Consider the following 11013-nt stretch of genomic DNA (forward strand, 5'->3'; position numbering starts at 1 on the left):
TGTAGAAGAGCATCTTTGAATGGACGACATTTCAAATCTTGAAACAGATGGGCTACAACAGCAAACAGTGGACCATACTACTTACCACTCCTGTCAGGTAAATGCAAGAATCTGATGATACAATTATACGCAGGCTCATCAAAATTGGTCGATAGAGGACCAAAAAAACGATCCATGGCCTGATGAGGTTTTGCTGTGACGTTCAGATTTGGTAAAAACATCTTCTAAGTATGACTCCATCCAGATAACTGGAGATGTAATGGTGCAGTGATATATTCCCTGCATGCTTTAGACCCATTAGTATCAACTGTGCCACAGCCTACCTGAGTAATACTGGTGACCACGTCCATCCCTTTACGACCACAATCTTAATGACTTCCGCGGGATAACGTGCCATGTCTCAAAGCTCAGATGATCCCAAACTGGTTTCTTCAACATGAAAAAGATTTCAGTATAATCAAATGACCTCCACAATTACCAGATCTCAATCATATAGATAGAGCGTCTTTTTAAAGCACATAAATATTAAATAATAATAATATTAAAAAACAGATTTTTGTTATTCTGCTAACTGCAGGTTATTTAACTAAAGAGTATCACAAAGCACGAAGAGATAATCCAGGTGTATGTCAAAAAATAAAAGTGATATGTATAAAGTTATAAATTGATATATAAAAGAAACTGATTTAATTTCCTTATTTGCTTTAGCTGAAATGGAAAAATGGAGGTGGTTCACATGCCATGCCGGCTGATAGTAACCTGGAATGTTCTTATCTTTTTAAGGTTGCAGTGATAACAGTGTTATCCTCTTTCATTCATGAACAGTGGAGCAAAATATCTGGGCTGATTAATGTTAGGGCCAACAAAAAATTGAATTAGTTGGTCAACGGTTAGTGGGCTCTAGGGCCTCATCCTCAGCAGCTCCGCCTCAGGAAAAGACACTTTTAGCATAACTGCCGCCTCCTCCTTTTAGAGGGCACTTCCCCTTTAAAGTATCAGAGAGGAAGCCACACACTTGGCTGCTCACTCTGCCTCTTTTTTAGTTTGTGGTTAGGTTTTGCAAAGGCTGCTGGGGTCAGGTTCACTGAAGAGATCTTAAAGGGTAAAGAAAGTAGTTTATGGTGGATCTCGTTAGTGTTTATAGCTGCTGGGTATGATACGAAGGAGAAATAATAAGTTACCAGAAGAAGAGAGTGGACTTTTAAATTCTCCTCACAAACATACATGACTGGACTATTCATCACAAAAAGGTAAAGGCTTTATTGATGCTTTTGTTTTTTTTGTTTCAGAAACATATTTTATGTACTGACATGTTATCTGCTGACAATGCTGTTCTGATGTGATCTAATATTTTTCTCCATTAAAAATCTACAGTTTAAAACAACACAGTTTTATTTTGTGCATGACTGGCTTTGCTCCCGAGCACTTTTTAAAGCTCTGGAAAACGACTTGAAAAATAATTTCAAGAAGCCCTCAAAGCTTCTCAGAAAGCATCACATTAAGGCGATGTTGTTAAAAAAAATCAATGTGTTTTTGTGTATTCGCCTTTTAAGACCTTTTAAAGACACTGTTTGCTAAGACTGTAACAGGACTTTGATACCATTAAAGTCCCATCACCGAGTTTTTTACATGTATATGAATGCTGGAAACATTCATGTGTCATACATAAAGTGCATAACTGTATAAAAAGTGTTGGACGGTTATAGAAAATGCTCCTGTTTTGAACGGCTATAACACCTTTATTTTCAAAGGATTTAAACCGGGTGATATAAAACATGCGTGCAGCACATAGGTGTGGTTTATTGTAGGTCACTGTGAGAATCTGCACATTTCCCCTGACTATAAACTAACTGTGACAGGATATGCATCACTCTGTGAATTATAATACACACAAAAGCTGTTGTAACTGCAGAGTCCCAGCTGATGAATTATTAAATGACATGTGCCTGGTATCCAGCATTGCAGGCTACAGCTGTCGGCGTTTTTCTTGCTCATTTAACTTGCTGTGTGTGAGGTTTTTTTTTTTAATGTAAACCACTTTGTCGGACTGCCCGTCTAACTCAGCTGCTCACTCATACGAGAGAAAAATGCGATCTCTAGATCTGAATATAAATAGCAAGCGCGCTGAATGTAGCACAGCGTGTACTCACGCTAATTTCCTTTTCCACTTTGTCACTTTCTTGTCAACTTCATCTGATTGAAATGTGCTCCGATTTTCATTCCGTCTGTTTTCGTTCCGACTTTTCCTTGGTCCTTGAGACCAAATTCCTCATCGGCCCTCCATAGAGGGAATAAATCAATTTCAATTTTACCACATTATTTGCAGTAGGCCCGAGTTGCCTCTGGAGGTTTGTGGTGACTAGGGCAGGGCAATATGGCCAAAAATATTTATCATGATATATATTTAAAAATTTGCGATAACAATATAACTGACGATATAATTGACTTCTCTTTCCACATGCTGAATGAGCATCATATCCCTGGCTAAACAATGCATCACTGCATTAGTTAGTTCCTCCCAGCATTTGCTACTTTTGTCATTAGAGATGCAGTAGGACTGGGCGATATGACCCAAAATTCATATCTCGATATTCTTTAGCTGGATGGCGATATACGATATATATCTCGATATTTTTAAAGCCAGAAAGTACGAACAAAAAGAGAGTTCTTAGTCAAAGCTGTGTCCCAAATCTCACACAGGCACATTTATTAACATACAGCGTAGATGTACATGAAACAGTTACTCAGAAATAAATGATCCGCATTTATTAAATAATAATGCTCCATAAACAAAAGAAAACAATGTTGTTTTTGTGCATAACAAAAAGCTCACAATTGTGCAGTCAAAATGTAAACTAACAGACGCTGAGCATAATAACAAGCAGCTGCTCTGTTCCCAGGTTCTACTGCGTGACTGACAGCCTGGAGTTTGAAATCCTCTTTGTAACCGTGTCTCTTACAGGTGCCATTTATGGTCCTTATACACACTCAATACAGTAATATTACGTTGAAGCAGAGTACGTATCACTCCGCGAGGCTCCTCAGTAACTGTAATGCTCCAACAATCCATCAAGCGGTGCGGCCTCGTAGCTTAGCAAAGTCGTACCAAAACATTTTTTGAAAGGTTTCTGAGCGCCGTGTAGCACATAAAATCGGTTCAAGGTCAGTAAGCACAACCAGAATTCATCTATAAGGCCCACTGTTGACTTTTTGAGAAAATGAAAGGATTTTAGGCCTCAGCGCGTTAGCGCGGTTAGCTCGTTAACGCGTTGACGCCGTTCAGCCCCATGGACGGGGCAATCCGCGGTAACTCGTTAACAGAGATTTGCCCCGTTAATGCAGTTATGGCGTTAGCGTCACGCTGACAGCAATAAAATAGTAATCTCCAAATGTTTTCTTTTTCAGTCCTAGGTGCAGCTATTTAAAGCTACGCCGATTGTTTCTTTGGTCTCACCACCGCGCTAGTTGAAGCGGACGTTTCTTCACGTGCTTTAACAGCTTTGTTGTACTCCAACAAGTGATTCTGGTTCAAATGATGAAATAGGTTTGTGGTGTTTCCTCCCTTTGCCCCCACGGCCCGCTTGCATGTTCAACAAAAATTTTTGCTTTGGTGGGTGTCTGACAGATGAAAACCAAGGTATAATATGGCCCAGCCCTAGTGGTGACCACGTAGGCTCAAATGACCTGGTTAAAAGCTTGAAATAACTTTTAGGTCTTACTTCACAAGTTTAAGACACATAGTCTTGCTTTAAGGCACTAAAACTGTGTCACTGTAAAACAAATGAGAAACTTTTAAATCATTTTTCTTACAATACACTGTTGTGCAAGACTAACAAGGCATGGTTGTTGTTTATTGTTATCATAGTTAGGTTAAATTCTGCTTAGTTTTGCTTTTGAACTTATTTTATGTTGTTTCTAGTAGGTCTTACACTTTTTTACAGTTAATCCTTATCTACTCAGTGCTCAGGCATCATTCTCTTCCTGTTCTGAAACCAGAAAAGGAACCAAATTGTTAATAATTGATCTTTATTCACCTGCATTTCTTTCCCTTTTTAAGCCTCCTTATGCTTCTCCACAAATAACAAACCGCATGTACTCCAGATAGGTTAGCAGATGCTCTTAACTGACATCAGACATGTAACTCTCACGTCTAACCTTTTTTTTTTCAGTTTTTGTGGTCTCCTCTGCTTATACTATCATTGTTTCTCATTCCTTATAGGGTACCTTGACAGGGTGGCTGCAGATGAGAGGAAGTTGAAGGAAGTCACCTACAATCGGTCAATCTGGGAACCGTTAGCTAGTTTGAGTAAACCTCATGGGGCAAACTCTCAGTGTGAATTAAGCTTAAAATGCTAACTTGCTGATATATGATAAGAGGTGGTTTTGACATTGGTCTCCTAGTGGACTGTTTAATTGAAAGCAATCCAGTCCTGCTTACACAAGACTGGTCAGTGGTATTCAAACTACGAGCAGCTTATACCAAAAATCTTTTCCCCTGCTGACAGAGTCTGCATATTCATATGCAGATATCTGTTTATAAAGACTAACGATGGACTCTGACGACTCCTTTGTTCTGCTCTCTGAAGAGCAACTCATCTACATCATCACCATTCCCCTGTCGACCTCCATCATCCTGGCCAACCTCGTCATCATCTTGGGCATCTCCTGGAACCGCCAACTCCACAACACGCCCAACTACTTCTTCCTCAGCCTGTTAGTAGCCGACTTGTGTACGGGCGTGGCACTGCCGTTCATACCGCTGATGGGTCTAAACAGGCATTTAAGTTTTAGCTCCTGTCTGGTGGCTCACGTGTTCCCAAATTTCCTCTTCTTGGCGTTCCTCTTCAACCTGGTAATGGTTCACTATGAGCGCTACATATGCATTATTGACCCCTTGCATTACAGTAACCTGTGGATGCATCGCAGTTTTCCCTTAACGCTGCTTGTGGTGTGGACTCCGGCACTTTTGTATGCATCCCTACCTGCCTTTGGCTGGAATAACTGGACAGGGTCAGATTTTAACAGCTGCTGTGAAAGTACCCAAAATTTAACGGCATTTTCAAACTGCTTAGCAAATACAACCAGCTGTTGCTCGTACAGGAGGGTGTTCCCCAATGCATTTATCTTCCTGGAGGTGTATGGACTTGTTTTACCTGCTATTCTGGCCATCGCCGCCATGACCGGCCATGTTTTGTGGATCACCCGAGGCCAGCTGAAGGACATATGCCGCCTCCATCGTTCGGTGGAGCGAGGAAGTCAGGCCTCTGACCAGGAGCAAAAGCTGAACCTGCGGTACACGCGCTGCGTGGTAGCAGTGTCGCTGACTTTTCTCGCCTGCTGGGTTCCCTACCTCATTTACATGCACGTCTCCATAGCACTGGTGGTCAGCGACCCCAAGCGGAGTTCTACCACTCACATTGTGCTGTCCTGCACTGGTATCGGAAGCATGGCTGTAGTGCCGATTGTGCTGGGCTTGGCCAACAGGCAATACACAGAACCTGCGTTAAAACTTCTCCAGAAACTCAGAGACAGGTGGAGGCCAAGGACACAGGCATCAGAGGAAGCCACAGTCTGAAATGATACTGGTTTATCTAAATATGTATGAATATATTCTACAGAAAGCTGAAAGAGAAATAAGAAATATGGCTCTACAGCAGAAACCCCCCACATCTACATGGACTGTGTGGACACTTATTTATCAAGTCCCCTAATGTTCTACCACTATTACTTCTAGGTTTTGAAGTGTCAGTTTCTTAAAGTTTACCATTGTTAGGCATATCCATGTATTAGCAAAGGTAACTAGAAAGATGAAGACTGGAACCAAATAAGAATAAAGAAGTATAAAAGTGAATAAAGTGCTCAGTTTTGCTATTCTGCAGATTAAGTTCTGGAAGGAATTTTAACCATCTTGAAAAAACAGGACCTAGTCCGTAATAGACATTTTGCAGGACTTTTTTTTTTTTTTTTTTTTTTAAAGAGAAAACTATCCTCATATGATAACTTTTCACAGATTTTTCCACTGGTATTTAAATTGACTTATGTTAAATATTACAAATTGAGCTCACAAAGATGAAGAAGGTAACTTTTCGCCCAGAAATACATCCGCTTTTTAGTATTTTATGGAGTTTAGAATGACACAGAAGTAAGGCACTACTAATATAAAGACAATGACTCTGTGTTTTTTTTATTTCATAGAAATCTTAGTTTTTGTGCATGTACAAATATGTTCTGCTTATGTAAATGAAACTATAGGTGAACCTCTTACGTTACCTCTTAGAACTTTAGAATAAACATTTCCTCTGAAAGCCTTTTACGTGCATTTTGGACAAACAGTTTTGGTGTTCTGCTTGGACTTTCTAAATTGGCACAATTCCATTATATTCTTAAAGTATTCTGAATTTTCCTAACCTTAAGTGACTGGTGTCTTTCAGCATTAATAATAAAAAATCGCAAAAAGATGCACATTTTTCCATACAGAAGAAAACATTTTTGAACGAGATTGTGGTTTGCTAGGTTATCAACTAACGCTAGCAAATCTGGTAAGTAAGGTGAATTGTAGACTTTACAGTTCCAACACACAGATACATATATTCACTAAAATAAGTGCAACAAATTCACCCACCAAAACTAAAGAACAAACTTCTTGGATGGGGTGTTAGTACAGCAAATTATTTCTCAGATAGTTCCTTTTAAAAATGTTCCAACAGCATTGTGGTTCAGTTTTGTTATTCAAATTAGCTGTAGCCTAGCACACAGCTAGCATGTAGCTGCATGTAGCTGTTTGTCAAAATTGTCTCAACCTTGTAGTTGTCTCTCATGACATAATGAACTTAGTGATCAATCATCTGTCAAGTCGTCAGAAACAGAATTTTCTAACTGGTTGCCAAGTGGTTCTTCAAGATTGCTAGCAATCACTAGGTAAAACTGGTAACAAAGAGGTAGAGCCATTGAGTAAGTTGTGTCAGAGAGGTTATGGTTAGAATTGTCATGTGATACAAGGAGACTTCAAATAGTTCCAGCTGTGCTTCGCAGCAAATTTAAATCAAGTGACAGGCCGTCGATTTTTACAGCATCTAAATCTCCTAATGTTTTGGTAGACCTACCAATATATTAGGCATGCATTGTATGGCACAAGTTAATTTTATCAGAGTGTACTGACAGCATGGAATTTTACTTTTAAACATCTTACCTTTAAAAAGTATATCCCAATCTTCTGTGCAGCTATATTTTGACGGTACGGCCAGCGTATGTTGCTAACTTCTGGCACTATTGTGAGGCTCCACGGTCCACTGTTGTTGTAAAAAATGGTCCGTTGGAGTGAATGGAGATGACGCGACTCTTCCATTCAGGGTGCTGCACCAAAAACCTTGTTACTTGTATGCAAACCCTCACTAACTACTAGCCAAACAGTAGTAAAACTCAAAAAGGTTTAATGAAAACTGGAAACAGTAATCATTTGCTTTCAAAATAAATATTCTGCCTCAGTGCTGGAGCCCACATGAGGTGTAACTTTTACTTGAATGCAAATAGTCTCCATTTCCCATTTGTCTTACTTTTTGCAATTCTACTAGTGCTCGGAGAGTACCTGGCAGGTGCTTTGCAGACAATTCGTATTTCTGGCGACCTATTAGTGACCAAAGTAATTGCAAGAAGGCTTTTGGTGCAGTACTGTATACTTCTTTGTGGCCAATTTCACACAGCAACAGCAAACAACATCTCACACATTTTTTGCATAGTGGCTTTAGCACTTGTCTTCAGATTTATTGCCAACAACCTCCAGACACCACTTGTCAACTGGCCATAAAATATAAATTCTCCCCTAGCAACCAGTGATTGCTTGATGGTCAGGACTAGCCCTAGACACACAGATGGTCAGGATTGTGTGTCTAGGCATATTCACTTGGCCTGACAGTGTCACGTGTCCATAATGACTGCAAAATCTGATTTTTTTTTCTGCTGGAGCTCTGGAAATTTTAACATGGTAGTCTATGGTGACTGACAGGTTTTTGCCTTAAGTGGCCACCAGAGGAATTGCAATTATTAGTTCTTCCTTATTGGCTTTATTTGTTAGCCCTGGAAAAAAATATAAATGCCTAACTTAAATCCCATTTAGGTTGGCATGACTCAGGGGAGGATTTAAAATAGAGAATCACCATGTTGCAAGTCAAAGACCACCATCGCTTGTTGGTCTCAAGAAATTGCTGGCAACCTTGAAGCTAATTAGGCACGACCACTTTGGTACAACTGCTAATGTCAGCTTACTAACACACTGATGTTTATCGAGTATGCTGTTGATTTGAATTGTATTACTACAAACAGTGAGTGCCTGCAGAATATCACAGCTGGGTGTAAATCTTCTCTAACACAATCTAATTGCAGGTTTGTTGAAATGTCCTTGTGTCAGATGTACATTTCATAGCTCATTGTAATGCTCGCTCTGGACATCAAATTGTAGTTTTTTCCATCTGGCACCCCTCCCCTGTAATATTTGCTACTTCCCTCACCAGTATTTATCTATGTACTGGTATGCAAGCTCAAGAGGGGAGATGGGTCCGTAATACATCTAGAAACACACAGGGGAGAGACACGTGGTGAAAATAATAAGAAAAAATAATTATTACATAAAAATCCACAAAACTACAATAATCTGGTTTATGTTTATGAGACAAATCATTGCAAGTAGTGAATCCTTTTAAAAAGGTGGCACGAGAAACATCTGCTGCCTCTAGATCCATCCAGGGGAAATGAGCTTTGTATTTGAGGCTTGATTAAACATAGAACACGTTGTGCTTGATTCCCCAGTCAATCAAAATGGGGTTTTAAATGTCTGCAAACAGTATGCGGGTGGAAAAGAGACTCAAATCAAATTAAGTGGAAGGTTGAACTGAACTGACATTTGTAAAGCCAGAGTCAAGGGAAGGTGCCTTGCTAAGCCATGTTCCAATGGATATTCCAGTGGTTATGTAGACTGGAATATCATGTACATATGAATCAGAAAGACAGAGGAGAACCGGGAGGGGAAGGAGGGAACAGGATGAGACTGCTGGGCTCCAGCTAATCTGCTAAAGACTCACTTTTATCTTAATCAGCTGGAGACCTGCTGATATATTCGTCTAACATATGCACTGGGCTTTAAATGTGTCTAAATCAAGGGTGTCAAACATAAGGCCCGAGGGCCAGAATCAGAATTATCCTGGCAAAGACTTAAATCCAGCCCACTGGGCATCTTTGGAAAATGTAAACAAGGGCACACATTTTGGACTTTTAACTGTATGTTCATAGTTTTTACAGCTTCTCCTGCTGATAAAGATCTCCTCCATAGCCATTCATACTATACCAACGTTACAGATAAACAATAAGACCGAAGTTTCTATAATAATAATATTTTTTATTCTGATTTATTAAACATGAATTACTCTTCTGTAATTGTAATTGCAGGAGCGCCTGGTTAGTACGCTACCAGAACCTTTTCTGTAATTTTACACATCTATTTATGTGTACTGATAGATTGTTTTCATTAACTACAGCAGCATTTCTTTATCATGTAGAAAAACCAAGACCTACTGTTAAAATTGCAATTCTTTTTCTGATATTAAATTAGATTAAATGTGTAGTTAAACATCTTTACACTGCAGAAAAGGGAGTTTTGCTGGTCTGGCCCACTAAAGTGGAAAGTAGGCTGTGTATGATGTAAGATGAGTTTGACATCTCTGGTCTGGAGATTTTATAAATATAATGTCAAACTATTAATAAGTAGTTTGATATTATAGTAAACAAAACATTTGGTGAGACCCTTATAAATGTTCTGTCATTGAAGAATGAGAGGAGCCAAGTGCAGAATGAGCCCAGCGATATACAGTGGTGTGAAAAAGTGTTTGCTGCTTTTCTGATTTCCTATTTTTTGTATATTTGTTAAACCTAAATGTTTCAGACGATCAGACAAACTTACATATTAGACAAAGGTAACACAAGTAAAGGTAAAATGTACTTGACGGCAGAGCAGATGATCCCACAGCAGGGAAACAAAAACCAGGAAGTAAAACCAAAACACGAGACAACAAACCCGCAGTGTGAAACAGGAAGAAATGAAAAGATAATTGAAAAGTGAGGACTGAAGGCACTCTGATGCAGAAACTATAATAAGGACAGAAACACAGAACAGAGAAGAGACACAAAATCACGAAATAAGGAAACTAGAAACCTGGAGTAGCAGAACAAAGACAACACAATGCCAGGGATGTGACATTATGTCTCATTAATGTGGCTCTGTGGGTCTGCTAATGCTCCAACATGAATGTAGAGACCCTGTCGCAGCTTTCCAAAAGATGTTTTTTCATAAGTTGGAAATGATTCATTTTAAATAGCTCAGGCTGATGAATATCCACAGGAATCAGACTGCAAGTTGCCCCCCAAAAAAGGTAGTTGCCCCAGTGGCCCTACAGGATTGCCTGGTAGGCGTTACTGGTCACTTTTCTTCTGAACCGGATTTTTCTATCTCTTTGGAACAGCGACTCATCAGGCAACAACTTTTTTCCACTGCTCCCAATGCCAATATTTATGTTCCCTAAACTGAAACCTTCTCATTGGCTTCACTGATAAGTGTTTTCTTAAGGCTGTACATTGCTTGAAAGTGTTCTTACATTCACTATTAAACCAAACTTTGAATTCTACTGTTGATTTCTTACAATTTGATTTAATCAAATCTCTGTCTCACAGATGATTCTTCACTATTATCCTTCCAGGTTTTATTACTGCGTTGAATAGGTGTTAGGCCAAACCGCAGATCAATTCATGTTTAAGCCACTCGCCTTTATCTACTAAAAAACGCTGTCAAACCTAAAATGAGGACATGGGCCCAGCTAGTAAATAACCTGTTGTCAGCTGAAACATATGAATCACTGCACTGATAATGTAATAGATAATTCCTTGGTTAATTCCAGAATTTGGGTTGGATATATGTTTATATAATTTTGTGCCTTAGTAAGTATGAAATTAAGACAGCAGACACATTAA

General features: G+C 39.3%; 1 protein-coding gene across 1 annotated transcript; it reads left to right on the plus strand.

The window, feature by feature from the left end:
* Positions 1-1018: 1018 nt before the first annotated feature.
* Positions 1019-5967, plus strand: LOC146360643 (G-protein coupled bile acid receptor 1-like). Its single transcript, XM_084921955.1, has 2 exons — positions 1019-1250; positions 4220-5967. Exon 2 carries the CDS (start codon positions 4550-4552, stop codon positions 5573-5575), a length of 1026 nt encoding a protein of 341 aa, XP_084778081.1. The 5' UTR covers positions 1019-1250; positions 4220-4549; the 3' UTR covers positions 5576-5967.
* Positions 5968-11013: the final 5046 nt, after the last annotated feature.

This window comes from Perissodus microlepis, chromosome 23 (genome assembly GCF_051167445.1).
Source record: "Perissodus microlepis isolate ML-2025 ecotype Zambia chromosome 23, ASM5116744v1, whole genome shotgun sequence".
NCBI classification, from domain to species: domain Eukaryota; kingdom Metazoa; phylum Chordata; class Actinopteri; order Cichliformes; family Cichlidae; genus Perissodus; species Perissodus microlepis.